At 30.3% G+C, this 26,323-nt stretch overlaps 2 protein-coding genes across 4 annotated transcripts in view; one reads left to right on the forward strand and one right to left on the reverse strand.

Moving 5' to 3' along the window:
• LOC118186843 (glycosaminoglycan xylosylkinase-like) overlaps positions 1 to 8,207 on the forward strand; it is a 35,577-nt gene extending 27,370 nt beyond the window's left edge. For all 3 annotated transcript variants that reach the window (XM_035357006.2, XM_035357005.2, XM_085820067.1), the window contains exons 7-8: positions 3,467 to 3,526; positions 6,218 to 8,207. In XM_035357006.2, coding sequence (XP_035212897.1) covers positions 3,467 to 3,526; positions 6,218 to 6,428 — 271 coding nt within the window. In that variant the 3' untranslated portion in view covers positions 6,429 to 8,207. The remainder of the gene's footprint in view (positions 1 to 3,466; positions 3,527 to 6,217) is intronic.
• A 6,627-nt stretch (positions 8,208 to 14,834) lies between these two features.
• The window catches only part of LOC118186839 (O-acyltransferase like protein-like), a 114,729-nt gene continuing 103,240 nt past the window's right edge, over positions 14,835 to 26,323 (reverse strand). Inside the window, exons 12-15 of the mRNA XM_085820069.1 lie at positions 26,004 to 26,124; positions 24,540 to 24,726; positions 21,352 to 21,494; positions 14,835 to 18,050 (exon numbers count right to left, since the gene is read on the reverse strand). Of these exons, the coding sequence (XP_085676195.1) occupies positions 17,889 to 18,050; positions 21,352 to 21,494; positions 24,540 to 24,726; positions 26,004 to 26,124 (613 nt within the window). The 3' untranslated portion in view covers positions 14,835 to 17,888. The remainder of the gene's footprint in view (positions 18,051 to 21,351; positions 21,495 to 24,539; positions 24,727 to 26,003; positions 26,125 to 26,323) is intronic.

Raw genomic sequence — 26,323 nt, forward strand, 5'->3', positions numbered from 1 at the left:
ACTTTCTGACAATGCCACTGTCTATCAGGCAGAGTTAGTGTCCCTGCGAGAGGCCTTATATTGGCTTATTTCTAATTCTGCGACAGATCCTGTAAAAATCTATAGTGACTGCAAAAGCACAATTGTTTCAATTATGGATGTTTGTCCAAGTAACGATCTAATTAAACAGATAAAAGACATGCTCATTTTTTGTAGCACTCTCAGAGATATTAAACTCTTTTGGACAAAGAGTCATATTGGTACCATTGGTAACGAGTTAGCAGATAGATTGGCAGAGGCTGCCACTGTAAATCAAATTATTGATTTTGAAGCAAAGACTTCCTTTGACAGTTTGAAATCCTTGTTGAAAAGAAAAAGTTTGACTCTATGGCAAGCAAAGTAGAATGACCCAGATTCTAAAGGAAGATTCACATATAATTTAATCTCAACTATAAGTGAGAGAAGATGCCTAAGTGGCAAGTATCTATGAAATGAAATAAACTAAGCTTTAACTAATCATGGACACTTTCCCTTTTATTATAATAGGTTTTCGATAAAAAATTATGCCTGTCCATGTGGCATGAGTAATGTCGATATTGAGCACCTGTTGTTTAGATGCTCTTCTATGAAAAATATTGTCCTAAAATTTATTCCAGGTATTGCTAAATTTAATACTCTAAAGGATTTAAGTAAAAATACAGTGACTAAATTGAAATTGTCAAATTTCATAAAATATGTATCTGTAAATAAAATGAATTTATATATTGATTGTGTTTAAAATTTCCCTGTATGTTTTAAGGAAAACTAGGATGTTTATGATATACTGTTATTGTATTTCTTTGTATATGTAAGTAACATATTTTTATGCATGTAAGTAACATGTGTTATATTTTACAAAGTATGTAATAATGTGCTTTTGTTGGTGTAGCTGGTAAATTTCACCAGCTGCTAGACTTTAAGTTCATATTTTAATTATTCTGTTTAAAGTTATTTCAGGTAGTATGGTGGTAGTTCTACTGCTTAATGGGCCTGATTTAGGCCTTGTTTTAGATCTCAATGTTTCTTTAATTAAATAGCTCCACTAAGCCCTGTTAAGCCTCTAATGGCGGTACAGGAAGTTCGACCAGTCATATATTAGTATCCAGAAAAAAAGCTATCAGATCAAACATTTAAAAAATATTCTTCACAATTGAAGCATTAATTAGTCGACCTCGTAACTGTTCTAAAAGTATGTAAAAACCTTCTGTATTTATTCTGCAATCAATATAATCTTGATTATGGCAATCAAGTGCCATTGCATATGGTACTCTTGACTCCCAATTGATAATCTAAATTGATCTTCCATTGACTTGATATCCACTGAGGCTCTTTAAAATTTCATTGACCCTCAGTGAATAAATACCAGCCCAATTGAGAACCCCTAATCTAACTAAAACTGAGTTATGGCAAATAGCATTTTCTGTAAAACTTGATTAAATGGGGAAACTGATTAAAATCATACTGGAAGGGTCTGAAGCTTAATAACTAATAAAACTGAATTCAAGTATTAGATAAAAAAACATACTGAGTTTTAGCATTTCCCATAATTTTGCACAAAAGAACCTGTAGTTTGGAAAGTGTGTCTAAAATCATTTTTAGCTATGATTTCATGTGACTAATTTCTTAATAATTTTGTGTTGCTTTCACATTAAGGGAGAGATATTTTTTCATCAAGTCATGATTAATGTTGGAATTTGGGTTAAATGTTTTATTTCAAGAAAGAACTATGATTCATTCAATTCAGTTATTCATTTTCTTTAATGCCAGCTGTCATTTGATGTCATAAGAAGCAAAATAAAAAAATACTCATTTCTTTTATAGAATTACATAGTACAGTACAAAGTCTGAAATCTGGACTCATAGGGACTTCAGCGATTCCCGATTTGGGATTTTTCCGGGTATTAGATCATCAGTTTAAATCTAGTAAGATGACATGCAGAAATTATAAAATTAAAAATATGAAATCATGATTTATGAAATAATGAAGTATTTATGATCTAAAGAGTATCAAAATTTACAAAAAAAAAAAAAAAAAAAGCTGAATATTTATTTGTTTACCTTATTAAACATTTCTTTCAATGTAAGTTAAGTTGCTTCATTTTTTTGTGATAATACTTTCTTTTTACTTCTGTAGACAGACATAATCTCTTGTTCAGTTACATTGTTGAAGCCTTGTAACTGCTATTTCGCGAATTCCGATTAACTTGTCAATCGAAATTTTCTCGTTTTCAGTAACTTCTCTGTCACTTTCTTCACTAACAGTAGAGGTATTTTATGGATCTAGAACCATACTACAAATTTCACCATTCATTAATTGATTAATGATTAAGAAACATTGTCATCACAATGGAAAACTTCTTTTATATCATCTTCATTTATTATCGCTTCTCCACGTTTCTTTACAAAATCCATTAATTGGAAAATTTCACTTTTGGTTTGCGATATCCGAAAACCTTTAAAATTAGCGGCTATCACCATCAAATTTAGCTATCCTTCACTATACATATTTGGCTATGCATCATGAGCTTGGCGACTAACGAAAAGTTGTTCCATTAAATTTTATCTAGCTTCTATCGCGCAGAGACAATTAAGCCTGAGTTGTATTAGTTTACTTATTTATTATACTTATGTCTATTTCTTGCATATGCTTAAGACTGATCAGAGTTCTGAATAAATAAATTTCCATATATACTTGAGCCTTATTGAGGGCTGGCACAAGTTGTCATATTTTGATAAACATGCTGTGATGAAAGGAAAGTATGATAAATAATTATTTTCCAGGTTCGCGTCAGATAAACGATGTATCTATGTGGAATGTTTCAGTTTGAGATATGTGTCAAGCAGATACGCAGCAATGGATCCAACTTACTAATCCTACAAATTTATGCTAAAATGACTGTTTCTTCAATAACAAGGTATTTTATTTAGTGTTGAAGTGAAATTAATAATCTGGACTCTCCAGATGTTTTATTATGTGTGGAGGGGGAATCAAATATGCATGCATAAAGCCTACGAGAAAAAATGTTGGTGGTTTTGAGGTCTGGATTTTGGATCATTCCGGATAATGGACATCCGGATTTCGGACTTTGTACTGTAATATTTAAACATGAGTGAATATAAATTTCATGTATATAATAGTCTCAGATAATGCAATTCTAAATTAAATTTTCTATTTGCTTTTTGTATTTTGCCATACTGTTTATTAAAAGGGGAATGGCACATGTGTATTCTCCTCAGTTAATAATAATGGAGATAGGCTTCAGTTGTATTAACTGCAAAATTGGCAGTTTAATACTTTTATGGAAACTGTTTAAGTAACTGTGAATACTCAGATTTGTTTATTGTTTTAATTTTATGTTTGTGTGTGCATAATTTGTTTTTTAAGTAATTTAAAGGTATTTTTCATCTGAGAAATAGCATTATATGCCTTTATTTTTTCCATATCTAGTTTTGGAAATCCATATTGGGATGAATTGACCATTTTAGCACCATTATATCAATGTTGCAGGTAATTTTTTTAAATTGTTTATAAAATATAATTTTTTGAATTGCTTTAACTATGGAGGAATAATCTATTGTCATTTATACTATTTATGTGGAGTTATTTATATAACGAGACATTTGTCTTAATTAAAGGAGACATTTGTTTTTATGGTGAATTTGGTATTCAAAAAATGAAAAAGACTCAACTTTTGCCGGCATTTATCTGAAATAATTTATTTTAATTATTAAAATTTCAATTTAAACAACAGTAAATGAAGGAACAGGAAAAGAAAAATTATTTATGAGGGAGTTGTGATGGTTACAAAGTCTTAAATAACTATGTTATTTTAATATTGGCAGTTTGTTTAGCAATAAAACGTCAGAATACAAATTTTATAATAATCTTTATAATGCATGAATAAGATGTATTGCTTAATGAAATCATATTGTCATTTAGAAGATATTCCATTGTCTCTTTTTAAAAGTTTTGTAGAGATATTAGGTATTTTTTTTTTTTTAAAGCAAGAAAAGTGAAAATGAGCAGTGCTCTCACCAGGACTTGACCCACGGACTCTAAATATTTGGGCACTGGCTCTAAATATTTGGGCTAAACCATTAAAAACAAGTACAGTCAAAAGTCGTTAATCCGGACTTGTCGGGACTTCGGCGATTCCGGTATATCGATTTTTCCGGATTATAGATCATCAGTTTAAATCTGGTAAGATGGCATGCAGAAATTACAAAATTAAAAATATGAAACCGTAATTTATGAAATAAAGAACAATTATGATCTAAAGAGTATCAAAATTTACAAAAAGAAAAAGCTTAATATTTATTTGTTTACTTTATTAAACATTTCTTTCAATGTAAGTTGTTTAAGTTGTTTCGTTTCATGTGATAATACTTTCTCTTTAATTCTATTAAACAGACATAATTTCTTGTTTAGTTACAAAGTTCCGCTGTTTAAGTCCTGTAATTGCTGTGTTGAGAATGCCGACTAATTTGTCAATCGAAATATTTTTGTTTTCAATAACCTCTCTGTCACTTTCTTCACTATCGGAAGCGAATTATAATGACGAGGAACTTGATTTAAATAATATCAAAGACGGAGTACATCGAAATGAAATACTACATTTAGTAAGAAATTATAAGCCAAATAAAATAAAAACATCTGCCCTGAAGATAAGGATAGTGCTGACAGATGAACTTCCAATTCATTGGCAGTTCTCCCCCCCCCCTTCCGCAGAGCAGCGTGAAATTGATAAACAGATTTCGGATTTCAAAACATACTTTCGCTTTGTAGATCCTTTCCATATTAGTAAATATATATCGGAAATTCTATTTGGCATAATCAAAAGTTCAAGCTTACTTTTTTAAAATTGCTCTAACAGTCTGAAAAAAATAATAAGCCAGATCCAATTCGAAGATTAAGGAACAACGCAATCTGCAACATTAACTGAATTAGATAATTTTAGCTTAGCTTATACCGTCCGTTATACATTAAACACGCATGCGTAAACGTATTAAGCGCTTGCGCACACGCATATTCGCAGCCGTAAAGGTCTTATGCGCACGCATGAATGCCTATGCGCATGCGTCAACGCGACGCATGCGCAGAAAGTTTGTAGCTTTGAGGTCCGGATTATAGATCATTCCAGATTATGGGTGTCCGAATTAACGACTTTTGACTGTACTAGGTTCATTTTCAAATTTTGTTTACATATGCTGTCCCAGAAAAAAAGAAAGAAAATTTGAATAAATTAGTATTTAAAGTTTAACTTGAGCAATGCATTGCATGAAGATAGCTCTAAATATGTTCCTACATTTAAAATATAAAAAAATCGATTGAAATTTTTAAGATGTAAATTTAGCAAATCAATAAAAATAATTTGTCTTCCACTTCATGTCAAGTCCATTACCTTGAGATTATTTTATCCACAATTAGTTTATAAATCTGCCTAAAGGAGGCAGAATATATTCATAGTAGTCAAGCTTATCATGACTAGTTTATCTATGTCACTAAATGTGTACTGCCCCTTTGAAAAAAATAAACATTGGTTCTTTTAACTTCATCTATATATTAAAACTAAGAAATGAAGGAAATATGAACTGCTTTAATATTTAATGATGAACATTATATAAATAAAATGTTATTTGTATTAATCTGTTTAGCAAAATAATTTAATAATTTAATTATTATGTTAGATAATTAAAATTATCATTTTTTGAAACTTTAAATTATTGATTTTAGAAATACGTAACAAAAATAACACAGCAAAATTTTCGTTTTTATCTCCTCCACTGTAAACTGTTCAGCATTAAAATTTCAGGTTAGATCCATAGTAAACATTTTTTTAACCTCCTCATCTTTACCTAGCATTATTGTAATAATCAGGGCTAAAATATAAGAAAATGTGAATTTTGTATATATTACTTTGTTGTTCTCAATTTTTGCTTTTTGATTGGAATTTGTTGCAAAAATAATGTTTCATTAATAATAGTTTATATAAATACTTAAATGCTATTCTTTGTAGATATAGTTCACTGTTGCATGTGATAATAATTCAGGGTGATTTGTTTTAGAAGTTTAAAATGTTTTTGACAACTGGATTGATTTAATTTTTTTAGAACATTTTATCATAAAAACTAGAAAATTGCTTTCTTGAGTTGTTTTCATATTAAAAGTATAAAACATCACTTTTACTTTTAATCTTAGAATTCGGAAGAAAACATATGAGCGACTGTGGGCCTTCGTTGGTCATCTTGGACAGTCTCTCAGAAATATTCTGGAGTTGGATCAATTAAGCCCTGTTTTGGCATCGCCTCATTATGAATCTCTCGATCGAAGATTAAGAACAATTCTAGCTACTATTGAAGTTTGTGTTGAAGAAAATGGAGAAGAAAAAGTCTTGCTGGATACTTTATAGTTATGTGCAATACATGGCCGAAGAAGAAGTATCTTTAATATCATCAAAGAAGCAAATGTCGAAATTTTTTGCAAGATCTTGGGAGTAGTAGTTAGGTATTCATATACATGTAAATGCATATACTGCAGTATTAATGAAAGGATTCCAATTGAAAGGAATCACCTGTCATTTTTCTAAATTAACAAGTAAGGTGCTTCAGATAAACTAATCTTTATTAATGGATCAAATTTTTATGTGAATCTGGATTTTTCTTCTGAATGCAATAGTGCCAAAACAGTTGAATTTCCAGAAACTTTAAGCTTCACTATGTTAGAAAATAATCTTACTTAAAAATACATTTTATTCTGTATTGTAACTAACATTGATTTTGAATGAAGAAATGCTAAGTGCATCCTTCTCGAATCTTCGAGATGTCTCCTACATATCAAATGTGGTTTCATAGCCCAAAATTATTTTTTTAAGTGCTAAAGTTTATTTATATAAATGTAGACTAGTTCTGATTTTATAATTAATTTAAATTATTTCAGTGATATTTGATTTTAATAATGCGAGGAAAGGAATATTATTCTACAAAGTTGTTAATTATACTGAAAATAAAAGATTAAATTTAAAATGAACATTCTAAATATCTTGAGAGTCCATTTAAAATAAACATTCTAAATATCTTGAGAGCCCTTGTGAACAGAAAATTATTCTTTGTGCGATTCAAAACTATATGTTAAAAAAAAAAATTCTTTACTAAAAATTTAATTTTTTATGGTCACATTTAAATTTCAGTTTGAAGTTATTTTTATTTGCTTGTTTTTGTGTGCTACGCTATTATGACTTATTGTGTTGTTCAAATACAGTTCATGATACAGCACTGTTTGGCTGAGTCCATTTTTATTCATTAGAAGAGAGTTAAGTGTTGTTTGAATTTCATTATCCATCAAAAATGCTTTGTCCATAAAGAGTTAATGCGTAGTATGAATACTTACCTAAAATACTTACAGAAGGATTGTTAATAAGAAACATGAAACAAATTTATATAGGAAACTGGAATTGAATTTTTACTAATAAACAACTGATAGTATGAAATTAAATGTATATTCTGAATTACGATATAATGTTATCCATAAAGAATGTTTTTAAGTTTTAAAATTTATTTCATAGCAAGCTCATTCAATTTAATTGATAAAAAAATTTAATAATGTATTTTTCTGTTTTTCATGCAGTCTGAAGACATCAACAAATCTGTTGTACTGTTCATATATTAAAAAATGTTCTTGATTAATTTTAAAATCACAATCTGTTCTTGTTTGTTTCTTTTCATGGCTGCAATGATTTTATCTTGTGTGTGATATAAAACTTGGTTGAATTCAATCATGGAATTGTTGCAAAATTTTGTCCTTTTTATTTTACAATATAACATAATTATAAGGTAAATGAAATAATGTTTTGAATTTCAATATTTCTAGTCAGTTAATATACATTTAATTGAAATGTATTAAAAATCATTAATACTTTCTCTATTTGAGGTAGATAAAACCATGAGATTTGAATGGCTTGTCTTTCTATTGATTTGTCAATGCATTTAAATATATTCAAAAATCTTATTTTCTATTAAAATTAGTGTTTTTGTATTGTAATGTTTACATGTTAATAATCAGTGTTATGAATTTTTATACTATTTTATTTATTTGCCAGATGTGCTAGTTTTTTGTAAATATGACTGTTCATTCCACTTTTATATCTTGTAGCAATTGTTATATTTATTAAATGTTTTGTTTTGAAGTCTTAGTGAAGTAGACATCATTTTTAAATACATACAAAACACTTTTTGATAACTTTACTTATACAATAGGTTATAGTTATTCAGTTTGTGAATCAAAATGAAGGGAGAGACTACTTCATTTTGCAAGAACAAAAACATTATAAATGATAATCAAATCCCATTTAAATGAATCCAGGCTTAATGGTTTTCAAAATTTAAGGAAGTTTCTTCTGTCTTCTCAAAAGTAAAAAAAAAAAAAAAAAAAAAAAAAAAAACTTTAAAATTATGTATTAATTTAACCCTTTGAGCAGTGCAGAATTTTAGATCCGTGATGAAGACTGGTATTTAAACAGCATTTATTAATTGAGTTTGTATAATTGCTTATTTTAGCTGTATTTTCGTAAACTTACATTCATTAAGATGATATTTACATTATTAAAGAAAGTACGAAAACAAAATATCTTAAATTTTAAGCCAATATATGCCAAGTAGCAAAACTTCTGATGACCAGATAAAGCCAGTCATAATGTTCAGAGAGTTAAAAAACTGACAGAAATTTAGAAATATTTTTTGTCTTGGGCTTTTTTAAATGTTTTATTGAAAATGAAAATCATCTAGTAGTCATCTTTAAAATGAAGATGAGCTTTCAGTCCTGTTTAATAAGATTTATATTTGAGGTAGAAAGTCTGGTTCCTAGTCTTCTGTATAGATTACTATAATGATAGTAAAGAAAGAAATACTTTGATGTGCATAGTGAAGAATGAATACAAAAAATCCCATTTGTGGATACTATTTCTGATCTATTATAATATATGAGTGTTATCACATAAGTGCTAGGGCATGAGGCTATAACTTGATTCAAGAGATATACCTTTGTGAAGCTATATCTTAATTTAATAGATGTACCTTTTAATAAATTTTTATTTAAAAGTTATGTTTCTGATAAATAAATCATTTGTGGTTTAAATTTTTGAAGAGTTCAGGAACTAAAACATTAGGAATCCTTATAAAGTGACAATTTGCAATTTCTATGGGAAGGGGGTTAAAAAAATCAAAACGGCTCATTAAAAAATGTAAAATAAATATTGTATTGTTAAGCTGACTACTAGTAAATGTTGTATTTTCAGTACAGAAAAGAAACTGCTAATATAAAATTAGATCCCCTCAAAAATCTGAAAGCTGTCGAATTTTATATTACACCCAAAGGGGTGTTTTTTCATTTACACATACATACACATTTCAAGAGCATTTTGGGCTAAAAATACTTAAAAACAGCACATCTTTAGAATTTCTGACAGACAGTCTCATGCGCTACAAATGCTGGTAGTCATCTAACAGATGGTACAGCAACTCAACTGGTGCTAAGTAAGTAAGTTGCCACTGCTCGCTTTGAAATTTTTGAGTTTCTTGATAAAAAATTCATTAAAGTTTTACAAAATATGAAATAAACAATAAAAAAAAATTCCGAATTTGGACTTCCTGGTGGTCATGTTTGAGTGGTGGACTATGTTATTCAAAATTTGATCACTCTAGGTACTGTTGTATTTTCACAATGTAAGAAACATGCATACATTCATGCAGATTCTTCATTATTTAATTTCTTTAAATATAAAACAGGCCAATATTATTTCGTCACAACAATTTGAAAAGTGATACAGCCGTTTATAGCGATTTGAATCCAAATGCCATTTCGACATTAATAGCCCTTCTGGGCTAATGCCCCTTCGGGCTGAAATGATTGCAATTTGAAAACTTTCAGTTGTGGTTTGATATCTCGAAAGATGAGTTTTAAAAAGTTAAAAAAGATACTTAAAATTTTTTTTAAATGTTAAAATGAACAGGTCATAAAAGCAAAAGCAAATGACAGATGAAAAAAATTGCTACTATATTATTTCATTGCAAATTAATTCCATGTAATAAATTAATTCTATGTAAAGACTTATTTAATAAAGGCAATTTATTTTTTAAATTCATAAAGCATTTATTGAATAAAGAAAAGATTTAATTATTCAAGATAAAGCAGTGCATTTATTTAGAGTATTTATAGAGATTCCCTTTGAGTATATAAAAAAAAAAACAACTTTGACTTAGATATTGTATGAGACTGTCAATTGTAGGGTGAGTGGCATATATTCAATAGTAAATAAATTAGGCATTTTTTACATGATTAGTTACAAAAAATCTTAAAATTTGCTGCCAGAGGCATATTATCAAATCTGAATTTTAATTCAGAGAATCAAACAATGGAATTCATTAAAACGTTTTTGAAGTGTTTAATTTGCTTCATAGCATTGTAAAAATTATATGAAATAAAGTCATTGTCTAGATTTTAACTTGTAAATGGTAGTGTATTGGAAAAAAGTACTGGTAAGTCAAATACAAGTGAAGAGGACATAGAATGAGTTTGTCAGAGTTTCTAACCAAGTCCAGAAGTACTGGTTAGGGCTATAGAGTTATCACTTGCAAGGATTGCTATGAATTCTCTTGAGCAGTTTTATGAAATTCATAACAATTTTTGTAAATTGCTACTCTCATATTGAGGGGATAAATGGTGGCTTTTTTATGTATTTTGCATGGAAATTTCTTTTGACTTGTATATTTGACTTTATTCTGTATGAACCATCTCAAATATGCTGACCTTTTCCTGCAATGACATGCATTTTATAAAAGCATTGATTAAGAAAAAGGGGGAAGGATGGAATAATTTCAGTAAACAGTGATTTTTGATTCAAATCTTTCAAATTAATGTTTACAATATAAATATGAAACATCATTGCTTAACATGTCCAGACTTTCATTTGATATATTATTATTCCAATTTCATCAATTGTGTTAACCAGTCGGAAGAAAAACAGGTAAGATGTATATTTCCAGAGGAATGTGCTGTGAAGGAGTGTATTATTATGACATCCTGACATTTTCAGTCTGCTATCTTAGACCTTGAAAGAATCAATTCAGCTGTGTTTTCTGTTACATTTCAAGCATTCTGTAGTGACCCTTCTGATCACATATAGAGATACTGAGGTGATTTAAGGAATTTTACCATGGTTTGGAGGGAAGAACTTAATAGAAGCTGCTCATTTCACAAGTAAGAATAAACAGATTCTTTTAGTTTTGAAACTGAGATCTGATTTAAAAATACAGCATGTTTAGAAACTATAGTTAATTTTAATATATTTTCTAAATAACGATAACATACTTGTCTGTTTTTAGGGTTATACACTTTCTCTGTCTCTTTTTTTTTTCTTTTTAAGCTTTTCCTATAAACAAATTTTGCTGCCTTTTTTTAATACAATATCATTAAATATCTGTACAGAAAAATCCAAGAAAGTAATTCTATATTTCAATTTTTAGAGGCTAATTATTGTTCCTAAAAATGCTACTGAATTAGAGAAAAATGGCATTTTTTTTTTTTTTTTTTTTAGTTTTTTAAAAATCAATATGGGACTTTAAAATTGTAGCATGATAATTGCTGAAAGAAAATAGTTGAATTATGAAAAGTGTAAAATAAATGTTCTTTTCTATTTTTCTTAGATGTTGGTTTTCCTTCAGCTAAATTCTTTGTGGAGTCAGGCTGTGTGCGGAAAAACATTTATACCTGCGTAATTGTTTGGGTTATTTTCAAATACTTTTCAGAAGATTGATTTGCAAAAAGAAGACCAAGAGACAAGACAGAAATTTAGGAAAAGTTTTTGTTCTATTCATTTTCAATTTTCCAAGACATTTAGTTTAACAGAAATTTAGTTTCACAGACATTTAGTTTAACAAAAAGGAAAGGTAAAAAAAAAAAAAAAAAAAAAAAAAAAAAAGATCTTACAAGCAGTCAAATTATGCTAGATGTTTTAACTGACAGGTAATCTGTTTTTCTGATAGTGTTTACTATTAGTTATATTTTAATTTATAAAATAAATAGATCTTATTAATTTTAAACACAGTGAACAAAATGTAATCACTATGGTACCACTGTAATCAGTTAACCTGTAAGATATGTAAGGTTGAGGGTAATTATTGCATTCTGAAAATGCAAGCATATTTTATTGTCGATCGGTTCATATTAAAAATTATCCTTGAAATCCAGTCATGCAGTGGAGTAGCGAGCATAACTGGCGCCCGGGGCAAAATACCGTTTTGCTCCCCCCTCGAAAAAAAAAACAGTGATATGATGAAAATCTGGTTTGGAGACCATTTGGCACCCATCTGCAAGCGGCGCCCGAGGCATCGTACACCCCCTTGTCCCCCTCGCTACGCCACTGCAATCATGTCAGGATTTTGTTAATAAGACAGTGCATTGTGCAATATATTCTCATGTTGGATTCCCCCATTAGAAACTGGCATAGATAATTTTTTTTCCTCCTTTTTTAGTTCTTCACCATTTTCTGTGGTAATGGAGTGATGGTCTTTGCTCTAATGTACTCTAATGGGCCGATTCTGTGTCAGGATTGGTAACTGAGTGGTTTGCATTTGGTTAAGTTGCATATTACTGCATATAGAACTAAAACACATACTTTATTATAAAACTACAAGAAGCTCTATTAACAAGTTATTTCAACAACTATTGACAATTAAAAAAACATTTAATAACTAATTTTAATTGTATTTCTTTCAAGACTTTGAAAGGTTAGTTCAAATATTTTTGCTTTTTCAGTCTCTCTCTATATATATCAAATCAATGAAATGAAAGTAACTCTGATTAATAGTGCAAATTTAGCCAAAAACTATTAACAAGAGTTATTTTCATTTCATTAATTTGATTATTAATTAAATTTTTGCAGCCAAGGTGCTGGATTTTAAAAATAGTCCTACTTTCCATTTTGTTTATGTTATATTTATATGCAAGATAAAAAATATGAAAGCAAACTTCTAAATTTAATTGGCCATAACCACTAGCCTTATCTGTCCTCAGAGAGTGTAACTAGAAACACCAGTATGCCTGGTCAATTTTTGTGTTAAGGTTGGGACTTTTGCACTGAAGAATAAGCTTTTGAGTGTTTTTAAACAGAATGCTCGCCACTTGGGCATCGAATGAATAGTTCGGGTAATAATATATGAGTAAATGTGCAAAACACAATAAAAAGGCATATTTTGAGAAATATTAAACTTATAAATGAAAACTGTGAACTTCATGATTGCATGATTCATGTAATGTTCAAATTTTATTTAAAATAATTATTTGAAACAAGTGTCATAGTTTCCATGCTACGGTAATGTTTGTTCCCTTCCCTCCCATTTTCCCTTCTTGGCATTGAGAGGATTTCACACCTTTTACTTGCTTGGTCTATTTTAATGCTTTCAGACATTTTAGTGTTCTAGCTGAGAATTGTTATGACACACTTGTATATAATTGCTGTAAAAAATAAAGGAGGGGGGAAGGGGAAATCTTAGAGAAAAGTAATGAAGTCATTATAATTATATATATAGCTATTTGTTAATTTATACATTTTGTTGTTTATTTGTTAATTATTAATTTTGTTGTTTATTTGTTAATTATTATTTTTGTTTGTTTATTTGTTAATTATTTATTAATATTTATAAATTAACAGCTAAAAATATATTTTCATAAACAGTATGTAGCAAAACAAAAGCTTCCAAACATTTCATGATTTACCAAAAAATATCTTTCTGAGACTCACATTTTGAATATCAATTGGCTATTTCTTATAAGGCCTTTGCCCTATTCAATGAGAGCTGGTGTTATATTGACACTTAACAAAGTCCATATTAGATGTTTGGCAAATCAAGCAATAACGTCTATTGGAATTTCGTTCTCTAAATGAAATAGAATGAATTAGTCTCATAAATCTTAAAACTTCTTGTAATGAAAAACATGATGCAGTGCTGCTTAGAGATGTATTAATTGATATAATGAAAGTTATCATACTTTAATTAAAAAAGATGTCTTTAATCATCTTTGTATTAGTACAAAACACTGTGTTAATATTATATCATATACTGTTACAATTCTCATTTTGCAAATGCTATGAGTAGACAAAGAAACAAATAAAAATAATAAATATACTTTTCCATATGTACAACACACAGTTTTCAGAAAAAATAATGCACTGAGAAATTTCAAATAATATCTGTAATCATACTATACTGTTATTTTCCTTGGAGTTTACAGCAGATTGTGGACTTGATTTAATTCACATAGGATTAGTAGTTTGCTGTTCACATACAGTTGAAAAACTGCATGATTCTTATTTTGAAATGCATAAGTATCACAATCCCTACATTTCAATTTAAAGGATGTATTTACACTATAGCAGTAGTTGATATGTACATATTATACTGATATACCATACTTAAATGAGGTCCATTTAAGAGAAGGACACTTAAGAAATCCTGAGAATGGGTTCCACACAAAGTTATGAACAGTGACAAAAGAAGGAGACGTAGTAAAAGCTTCAGAAAATTTCTAACAGTTGTGCTAACAAGAAATATAATAATCTGTTAAGCAAACAGAAATTGAATACCAGAGAAAATAAATTAGAAAATTGTATGTAAATGATTTAAACATACAGAAAATTGAGATTATTGTTCCTGAGTAGATGGGTTGTGCATGCTGTGAAGAAAACGTCATACTAAAACTTCAGATTTTAAATTTGAAAAGTAACGAATCAGACTGCAATTGTATGAAAGAACACACTGATGTAGTTAAAATAGCCTTCAACTCAGTTTTCAAGTCTTAATAGAGATTCTGTTATAAAAAAAAAAAGCTCAGTAATAAGTCTTACGAACTTGTTCTGAAGGATCTGTAATTTCTTTAAACCAGCTTTCTTGGAGTTTTGAGATAGGTGGTTAAATACAGGCCTGATTAATATCCAAAGAAAGCTCGAAAAAATTCCATGTGCTTTGCCTCTCAATTTATGGGTATAAAAAGTCCAGTTGAAGCTTATATTAGCTGAGTTAAGCCAAATATTTTGTTTCCCAAGTATTTATTAGTTCTGTGTATTTCAGTGATTTGCTTAACAAAAAGTGTGTCAGGTTACCAGTGTTATCTCCGAGTGGATACTTTGCAGGATTAGTTGGAATTAGTCAAGATTGGTGTATATTTTCCATTTTCTGTTCCTGCCTTCAGTGAAGGAGAATTTTTCTTGCATTCAAGCGATGGCATAGCTTGGATGCAGCAAGCAATGGCAGTATTTCTATGGTCTTTTTCATTTGCCTATAATTACCATGTTATCTACATAACATACTAAAGAAAAGGGTTGTGATCTAATGAGAAATTTATGAAGTCATGCACAAATATAAGGCCAGCCCCTAAGATACAGATATGTGGCACTTCTGCTTTAATTGACTGAAAATTCTTATTGACTAGACCTTGAATACTTATAAGTGCCCTTTTATCAAGAGAAGACTGAAGTATGTGAATGATTTCTATACTGAAATCCATTTTTATGAACATTGTAGATGAGCTTCTCATGTCAGACTCAATCAAAAGCTTGCAGCTGATATCACAGTTATCAGTCATAAAAAACACTCATGCTAACAAAATCTGGGGAATTAAGATCCATCTCTAATCATTCATCGAAGAGTAATATATTAGATTTCCATGTAAATCTATATTGCATTTATTTTGTGATTCTTAGAATTGCACTTTTTTATGTTCAATCACTTTTTATTAACAGTAAAATATGAGTAGACGAAAATTATTAGCAGACTATATTTCGTATAATAAAAATAGTGTATCAAAACTTCTGGAGTCTCTTCATTAACCAGTCATTGCTGAAGAGATGCTACGAATACTTTTGTAACAGATATTTTTAATTTGCTTTTATTCACTGTGCCAAAATGGTTAATGGTGAAGGGGTCAAAATATAGGAATATTCTTATTTTTTGTTTTGCATAGCTTCTAAATGTATATATGTATGTTCTTGATATCAGTGGTCTGAATAAATCATTTCTGGGGGAGGTGTAATTCACTATGTAACATTCCTTTTGCTTCCCGTATCTGCTTTATTCTTGTTTACATAAGTTATAGCTAAATGGCAGTATTTCTATTGTTGAAATAATATAATGACTTTATATTGTTGAAATAATATAATGAAATTTAAATTATTGCAGTGACTAGTGATAATGATGTAAGTACTGATACTGAAAGACATTTAGGGATCTGTGAGAAAATGATGTTGAAAAAAGAAAGAAAGTTGATAGCATAGGTATAGCAGGAAGTTGAAAAGGTCATTGATAAAATGATTCTAAAAACAAAATTATTTTATTCTTTGTTAATTGGCAAAAAACTAAAACCAAATGAAATTTAAAAGCCAGATGGAAAATATTATTCATTGGAAACTGTAAAAACCAAAGCTTACATCATTGTTACTGCCACATTTTAATATGTAATTGAACATTCCTGCAGTTATTGACACTGACATGAACACAAGAAGTATAGGTACATCTTTTTATTATAGTGTAATATTAAAAATTATTAATTGCTGGGAGTGTTGATTTAAACTATTAATTGCTGGGAGTGTTGATTTAAACTATTAATTTCTGGGAGTATTGCTTTCTTAATTATAATTGATGATGTACTACAATTACATCACTGTTCCATTAATAATTATTACTTATTGATTGTAATTACATATCATCATATACAATATTATTAACATTTACATGTTGATAAATTACATATCTGTGACACTTCACAGATGTATTCATTGCAATTGATCAAGACTGATGATTGATTAAAAGCAGATTAATTTCCTATGACTAAAGCAGCTGATTTATGCATATTTATTTGCCAAGATGCCACCCAGTATTATTACATTATAATGCTGCATATTAATATATCAAGCAGGCAGGCAGACATTGCCTACTTAAATAAGGGCAAATCCTACATTTTATATTAACTCTTAGAAGCCTAAAACTAAAAAGGCTAACTAAAAGATGAAAAATAAATTACTAGGGAAGGTAATATTTTTAGTAGTATTAGAATGTAAATTCATCATGTGTAATTTTATAATCTATTTGTAATAATTTTATTCCTTTTTTTATAGTTTTTGGGAAAATGAAGTGATAAATTAGTATATAAAAATGAAATGCATGCAATGCTTAATTTTAATATCTATTTCTGATGGTTATTTTTTAAATTATATATATATATACTCGCATGCATATGTACAAAACATTTAACAACAGTTGGGCACTGATGTCACATACAAAATTTTTAAATGGCTCTTTATATATACCAGCACTCAGCCAGTGTTATGAGATGTGTTGTCCTCAATTAATAAACATCTATAACTAATAGCACCTTTGCAAGACCTACCAGCATCCCAGTGGGATTATATAGGAACATTTGATTAGTGGCCTTTTACATAAAATAGTTGAACAGTCCTATCTCAGGTAGTAATATGCTTATCTGAAAGTGATGTTACATATTTCACTTTGATTGGTCAGAATAGGAGGCATAAGGCATAAAATGGAACACCTATGCATCAGACTTTGTCCTTCAAAAAGGGGATTAACACCAAATCATCATCTAGCAGTCAGCTTTGAAATTTATCCCATGTACTATTTAATGCCATAGTGTAAACACAGCCTTTTTATATATATGAATAGCTGAATGCTATTTGCAATCTCAGAGTCCAACAGTTTCTTTGCACAAATGCATCAGGCATACTTCATTTAGCATCTGTTTATGTAACACACATGTTTTAAGTCTGTGTCTGAAAATTTGTCCAAGATATCTTGCTATATGAGTGTTATGTTGCATGTTTGCTCTCCAAAGTTTTGCTGCATTCTGTTGACTTTCTTCTTTCTGGAAACCATATTTGTTCTAGTTTGAGGAATGGTGCTTCGAATGCAAGATGAAATATGATCGATAGTCCTAATGTTATCATCAATATTCCTAGAAATTCAGTTACCTGTCAAAGAAAAATAAATTAAAATTTGTGTTCCTCTAAGTTGAAATTTGATATCACTAATGTCTCAAAAGAAGAAATTTGAGATTATATTCAAGGGAATAATTATATGCTATAATAATTGAATAACTGTATCTTGAAAAGTAGTAAATTGTAAGCAATATCTTACTAGCATTAATTGCAGCATCTGAGGAAACAGGATTTCTTCAGAATTATATTAAAGAATTTTCATGTTTAGAGCAAACTCATTTTATAAAATGCTGAACTTATAAGATTAAAAACTTTCAAGCAAATACTTTGAAGGATCCAAAATAAATAAATCGATAGAATACAAACAAATTTTTAAGGGAGTAGAAGTTAAAAGAATGCATGATTATTTTAAAAATATCTGCTTAATCTGAAAAAATACATTTTCAATCTGAATTTATATTTATGCAAGATGAAAGTTTGAAGTTCCTGTTTGTCACTAGGAAGGGATGCAGTTTCAAAATTTTACTGAATACCATTTCTTTATAAACATGCTGATTCGTATGCCACTTTGTTTTAGCTCACTTATTATTTTAAGATGCTGTTTATTGTAATCTGCTTGGTTAGGTAGACTAACCAACCTTCATTGTAGATCTAGGTGGACTTCAACCTCCTTGTTTGAAGTTAGTCTAGCATAGATGTAGGTTAGCACAGACTATTCTAACTTCTTTGTTTTAAATTAAGATTTTAAGCATGTAATAGCAATTTGATGATAATTCATCAACAGCAATCTGGCATATGGTGCAATATTCTGCAATATTTTGTGTCTTTGAGTAAAATATTGTTGATTTGAAGTAGAATATTCTTCTTTTAATTAAATGGGTGCACAGAAAGTACATCTTAAAAATAAATGGATAAAATAAAATAAAGTTATTGTGAGATTTCAAATTGTGTACATTCATTTGAAACAGCATGCATAATTGTGTTAAATGATATTGGAATCAAATATCAGTGGTAGCTATGATGATTCATTAAGACATGCAGTTCCGTGTAACCTTCCCCTATAAATAGCAACAACAACAACAACAAAAAAAAAAAAAAAAAAAAAAAAAAAAAAACCTGCAATTAATTAATGATCAATTGAGTTAATAGGTAATTCTCTAAGCTTTCGTAAGTATACAGTTTCGAATATTTAACAAATGTAAGAGAATAAAGCATTAATTAATAAAGTATCTCAAATTGCTGTGTAACATAACATTAAGCAGAAATGGAAGCTAAGCAGAATAAAAAAACAATATTGCCACCTCTTTGGACATAAGAATAAAGGATTTTTATTGCTCAGGAAAATGCAGAAGGTTTTGAAACATTCAAAAAGTGAAAAAGTCTTCTTTTGATACTGTGAAAAGTAAAAAAGTCTTCTTTTGATACTGTGAATTGAAAAATGGGTGTGAATGACAACAGGCACCTTTGGGAAAAGTGTTAGTAGGGGATATGCCCACCGTAGTGCGATGCAACTTTCCACACGTCGTGTCATGCATCTGTCCGCCGGTCATGCATCGTAACATTATCCAGCAGCTGTTCAAGCATCTGACCCTACTCCTCTGTTAGTGCACGGATGAAGGTTTTTCTTTCGTTGGAGGATATTTTCGACTAGCAAATCGCCTTTTCAGAGCATCCCATCATTTTCAGTGGGTTTTAGATCTGATGAACGGCTGGCCATACGAGGCATTGAATATTCTCGTTGTCTACACACTGCTGAACAGCAAATTTTCGATGACATTGTCATCCATGAAAAGAAATTTATAACTGAAAGCACCATGGAAAAGGCAAACATGAGTCATTAGGAATTCATGAATGTATCGTTGGCCAGTCATAGTTCCAGCTGTAACCACATATAGGAGTGTGCGGCCGTTGATCACAATGCTAGTCCGTACCATGATATTGCATCTGAAATATCGGTACCTTTCCTGGATAATTTCTGATTAGCAGTACCACTCTCATCTCAGATCAGCTGGCGTCTACAATCTAATAATAGATTGAAGTTACTCTCATCCGAGAATATTACGCAAGTCCAGTCGTGTTCAGTTCAACTGCGATGCTCGCGACACCATTGCAAATGGACAAGGGACACGCACAACAGATCTATAATATAATGCTTCTTCTCCCAAACATCTGGCTACAGTGTTTCGAGAGATCCAGTTGTCCTGTGACAAGAAAAAACTCATCCAAAAGTTTTGATCTCCTAAGCTTTGGTGCGCTGGTTTCTTTTTGCCGACTGAGCTGTGTGCCTGTCTCCTGCAGGCGTCGTACATCCACCATGACCTCCACCGTTACATTGGCTATACGTTCCAGTTGTTTTAAATATTTACAGCCATGAAGCAACACTGTGGGCGATATTGAACTCCCTGGCAACATCTGTTATTTTTTGCCTTCAATGATGCAGCTACGTGTAAAATCATGTAAGTGATGTCGGGAATACATATCGAAACTTTCAAGGTCGTCAGTCAGATCTTTTCCGTAAAACTTTTACTTGGTACAATAATTGTCGGCACGCGTCAAATCCTTTTAAACCTTTTGTCAGCGCTATCACCTGATGAACTGGCGGGGAAAGGAAAATTTGCATGTAGAGACATTAGGTTAATTGGAAAAGCCGGAGAGATGAAAAATGAGCAAACGCCTTCGCCAAGAATCGAACCGTGGACGTCTGGAATACCAGCCCAATGTGCAGAACCACTACACCACGAAGGCACACTAGGAAAGCGGAGAAATACCTTATATACTCCCCTTTTTAAAGGGCGCGACTAGGGTTTTAGGGAACCTAGTCGCCAGATCTTGGGTGTGGAGAATCATCATCCACAATCCTTTTAGTTCGGGCGTCACTGCAGAGACATTAGGTTAATTGGAAAAGCCGGAGAGATGAAAAATGAGCAAAGGCCTTCGTCGGGAATCGAACCACGGACCTCTGAAATACCGGCCCAGTGTGCAGAACCACTACACCACGAAGGCACACTAGGAAAATGGGAGAAATACCTTATATGCATACGATACATCTTACTGTGTTCCTCACTCATTACAATTTGCGTACTTTCATGTTGTGGTTGCTGATGGTGATAACGTTGTTCGTCCTTAGCAGTTGTCCAACAGTGTATTTGCGTAATTCATAATTAAGTTTTACATTTGCTAGAAAGCGATAAGACAGTTTGGGGCACCATTATTTCATACAGAGTTATTCAGTTCTGTTAATTTGAAATAAGAATTTAATATTTTGTAGGTACTCACATTATCTGTCATACAGTTAATCAAAAATTCATTTCTGTGCTTCAGAAGTTATACTTACTATATCGTAGTGGTGGAAATTCAATAAGGATCTTCTCCAGCTGACTCTAACCCATAGAACTGGGAAATGTAACAAATACACTGAATAACTAAGGCGACTCAGAGGGGCAAAAATTTGCCAGGATAGGAACTTGTTCAAAATACCTGAAAGAAATAGTAATTAGATATTTCAAAATGTCTCTAAACAATTTATTTTATTTACTAAGTGGAATAATAAGTCAGTGGAGATTCTCTCTCTCTCTCTTTTTTTTTTTTTTTTCTTATCTTTTTTCTCTTTTTTTTCTAATGTTATACGAAATGTGACATGTAGTCTTATGCTACAGCTTTCAGGAAATGCTTCAAATTTCACTGCAATCATTTGTACTTCTTTATTTAAAGTCGTCGATCAGTTTCCTAAATTTATTTTGTGCTTAACTCTTGTCACTTTAAAGTTTAAAATGTTGATTTCATATTATTTATTTTAAATTACATCCACAAAATACTTGCTCCAATTATTATTTCGCTAGCCATTCTATATTGATAAGTTTGAATTTAACCTTAAGTAAATTCTGATAAATATTTTTTCATAATAATTTGCATGAACGTAAAAATTGATTAATGACGTGTTGTTCTGAAACCATTGCTTGAGCATAGTGAAATGAAGGTTAGCTTTCATTGTTTGAAATGAAGGTTAATCGCAATGTTTTTCTCGGATGCAAAAACTACGAATGAGGAAAGAAGATCTATTACTTCGGCCGAAACTTCTTCGAGAAAGCACTGGTGGAATTCAAAACTGGGAAGAAGAATATAGAGGAAGCAGTAGATATTTTTTCCAATTATATAGATGTGGGTTCTTTAGTTTCAAAATCACAATTCATGTTCAAACAAAACACATTTACTAAAATATTAATACATCTATAATATTCTGCATCTATTAATGCAACATATCGTATCTATTAATAAACAATATCTATATCATCTTACATCTATAAAACAATATCTATATCATCTTACATCTATTAATACATCTTACAGCTATAAAACAACATCTTACATCTATAAAACAACATCTTACATCTATATCATCGTATATCACTCTCTCATAAAACAAAGTGGTGAGAGTTCTATCAATTTCACTCGTGCTAACAGCTAAAATTCAGACAGCGCGCGAGGAAAAATATTAAGGATTTAAAATTATGGATTTAAAATCCCACATATATATGTAATGAAACTGTGGTTCGATGACACGACATGAATGATTTGATTATGGATGCGGCACAAACTTGGATTAAACTCTTCGGTGAAACAGGACTTTTCCCATGATTCACTGTGAACATAGCTTAACAAACTCGTGTAGAATTTTTCATAATTAGAACCTGTCGAAGAATGTAATGACAGAACAATATTGGAAGCACTGAAATAAGAACACTAAGATGTAAATGCGCAAAAATACTGATTGAGTAGATACTCGAAGCTTAGAGCGTCCATCCATTTTTGAAGAAGAAACAGTCGAGCCGGATTAAATTCCTTTTTTATTTAAATTCTCATTTTGTGGCCACAATTCACTTGGCACTCTACTCGGGCCTATTAAAGAACATTTACAATTTTGATATTATTGCCATAGAAACGAATATAGCAGCACACACATGATTGCAGAAAGACATCTGGCCAAGAGGAAAACACAAGCAAAAGTGACGCATCAGTTCATAGAAAGAAGGGAGGGAGTCAAAAGTTTCAGTTTTTAGTTTTGGTTTACAATTTGGTGATTGGTCAAGAGGCATTTGCATTAAGGGTTACGTAAGATCGCATGATTAATTTGAATGACGTAGTTTAGATTTACAGCACTACTTTTAGAACAGAGCGATGAAGTTTCCAGATGAAATAAAAAATAAAAGTGCTTATAGTGAATTAAATTTAGAAGTTTGCTTTCATATTTTTTTTTTATCTTACACATTAAAAAAATAAAAATAAAAAATAAAAGAGGTTATAGTGAATTAACTTTAGAAGTTTGCTTTCATATTTTTTATATTATAGTATCACAAATTTTTATTTTAAAACAAACAATCCCAATATTACTTTCGCGCAATATGCTGCTGAAAATTGATCAATTACAGACGAAAAGTAAGAAATTTAGAACCAAATCCACAAAGACGGGAAAGAAATGAAATTCAAAACCAATAAAATCCAAAATTCTCCCAAAATATGTAAAAAATTAAGCAATAGTCATCAAACCAGTAGAATTAAAGAGAAGGGAAATACAAAAATAACAACAACAACAACAAAAAAAAAAAAAAAAAATATTTAGGAAGAGGAATGCAATTAATATTTGATATATCTTTATCAAGAGGAGGTAGAGCAAATTTAATTGAACCCCTCACCCCTTACTTTGCTTTAAGCCCTATGCGTTTGAACCAATCTTGGGCTACAACAATGCACTTCATTTTCATCAAAGGTACATTTTTAAAGATCACCTTTGCATAGTTTATCTTCTCGCTGGAATTCTCAAAGCCGAATATTTAATTTAAAAAAAAAAAAAAAAAAAAAAAAATCTGAAATGTTTTAGATTTTAAATTACGTCCAAAGGGGCGTTTTTTAACGTTTTGAGTGTTACCTTTATTTATTAAATATCATGTTCTTTGCACTTAAACCATAAAATTCAGTTCAAGAGCAATATCGCAAAATAATGTTAAATTAAGCATATCTTTAGAATTTCCGATATACACAGTCTCGCGAGCTGGAGATAAAAGTATTTTTTTTTCTATATAACGTTGCCATTTCTCGCTTTTAAAGCATTGAGTTTGTAAATCAAAAATTCGTTAAAGTTTTACAAAATATAAAATCTATAATAAAACAAATTCCAAATTTGGGATTTCAGATGCCCATATTCGCAGTAGGATTTCGTCATTCAAAATTCGATGGCTCTATGTACCATTGTTTTATCACAATGCGAGAAATAGACAATCATTTATGCAGATTTTTCATTATTTAATTTCTTCAAATATAATGCAGGACTCTAACATTTTGTGGCAACAGTTTGAAAAGTGAACCGACGTTTATGAGTCCGATGCAAAATCGCAAAACGAAAACAATAGTCCTTCAGGGACAAAGCCCCTTTAGACTAAAAAAAAAAAAAAAACTAAATGAAAAAGAAGTCAGAATTCGTATACATTGAGCAATAATTTAAGCTAATAGGAATCATTCACAACTTACCGCCATGCCCAGTTGCGCATATAAATAAAACCCAGGCTACTCCGGCTGCCCACACTGTTCTGTGCAAGACGGCGTAAATGACTCCTTCAGCGGGATCAGCTCTGTTGCCCCTGCTCCAGGAATATGTGGCAAAAAGTACAGCAAGACAGCTTGCCGAAGAGACAGCCCAACCTGCACTTTGTGCAAGCTATGGAAAAAAACAACATCATATAAATCTTTAAAAATGTAAATATTTAGAAAGTGAATTAAATTTAAAATTAGATATTTAGTAATATTGTCTTTAAAATTATAGATATGTAGTAAAAGAAATTAAATTTTATTTCTGTATCACTTTTCCAGGCTCCAAATTTCGTACATTCCTGATTTTCAAATTATTAAAGACTTGTACAAAATCAGATTATACACTTTTTTGAAGTAACTCATTGCCGAATTTGTGTACACATATACACTATTTATATGCATAGGTTTATATATATGAATAGTGTATATAGGTTTAGTAGTCTATATATAGGTTTTTTTTTAATAAATTTCAAAGATATGACATTTTGCAAACTTTATTTTTCTTTTGATAGGGAAATAAGAGTAATAAAGATTTAAAGTGTCATATTCCTGAATAGTTTAAATGCTTTATGTACTTGTGGTAAGAGTTGGAGCGCTATCACGCATCCGTCTGTTCGGACAAAAAATTGTTTCAAATTATTTTTCTACTTATTTTATCACTGAAAAGCTTTCTTTACCGGAAAAGATTGTAGATTGTACGTTTTCACTCAATCAGCATACGAACTAGGAACTTTAATTGGAGTTCTTTGTTGGTAGTTTCTGTGTTTGTAAATGAAGACATAGTTTTCCCTTCGCATGTTAATCCCAAAGCAATCCATGGTGATTGGATGTTTTATATCATGTGACAAGACAGAAAAATTGTAATAAACAGTGGTTTTTCCGAAGCGTTTTGAATACGGCCTTTAAAAGAATAGAATACATTAGAATAGTTTTAAGAAACATAAATATTTTTGTTTGTTATTATTCTTTGGCACTTGTATAATTTTAAATGTCATGTTAATGTCCTTCTGAGAAATACTTTTAACACCATAATAAGCAGTTTCCATTACGGTAGACAACTTTTCTCTTTTGCTCTGCTTTCTTGTAGTAACTAGGTCAACGGGGGGGGGGGGCTGGAAAAAATTTTATTCTGTTGTAACTATTCGCATGCGTCAAAATAAACTGTCTCTCCTCTGATAACGCAATATCTAAGATGATCATTCTTCAGTTTTTAACGAAATATTGTAAAATATTTATAGGAGATTAATACCAAAATACGTATATGTATTTCATTTACACAATTAAAAATTGAGGGTATGTTTATTACTAGCTGTATTTTAATATTCGTTCATATTTTATTTCAAAAATTCAATAAGTTTAATATATGAAAAATTAAAATTACTAAGATCTTTTTTCCCCACTTACCTTGGAAAGAGTCCATTTATGATACTTCCAAAGCAGATAACCTAGTGCTAAGCCAACACAGTAAGCTCCAATGTGAGGATATGGTCTGAAGTAAATGAGATTTGCTGTCTTCTTCGTCAACCTAAATACATATTTTAATTTCACAGAATTTGCTTTTCATTGCTATGTTAGGTACACTATGGTTACTTATTTTTCACGCTGATTTAAAAATATGTTATACTGCTTTGGTATCTCAACCATGTCAGAACATTTTTTTAAGCTATTATTTTTACGATGTTATGATATTTACAGAATAGTAATGAATGCCCTAATGCAGGCAT

This window comes from Stegodyphus dumicola, chromosome 7, assembly GCF_044657685.1.
Source record: "Stegodyphus dumicola isolate Sdum_Otavi_A_Nest chromosome 7, ASM4465768v1".
NCBI lineage: Eukaryota > Metazoa > Arthropoda > Arachnida > Araneae > Eresidae > Stegodyphus > Stegodyphus dumicola.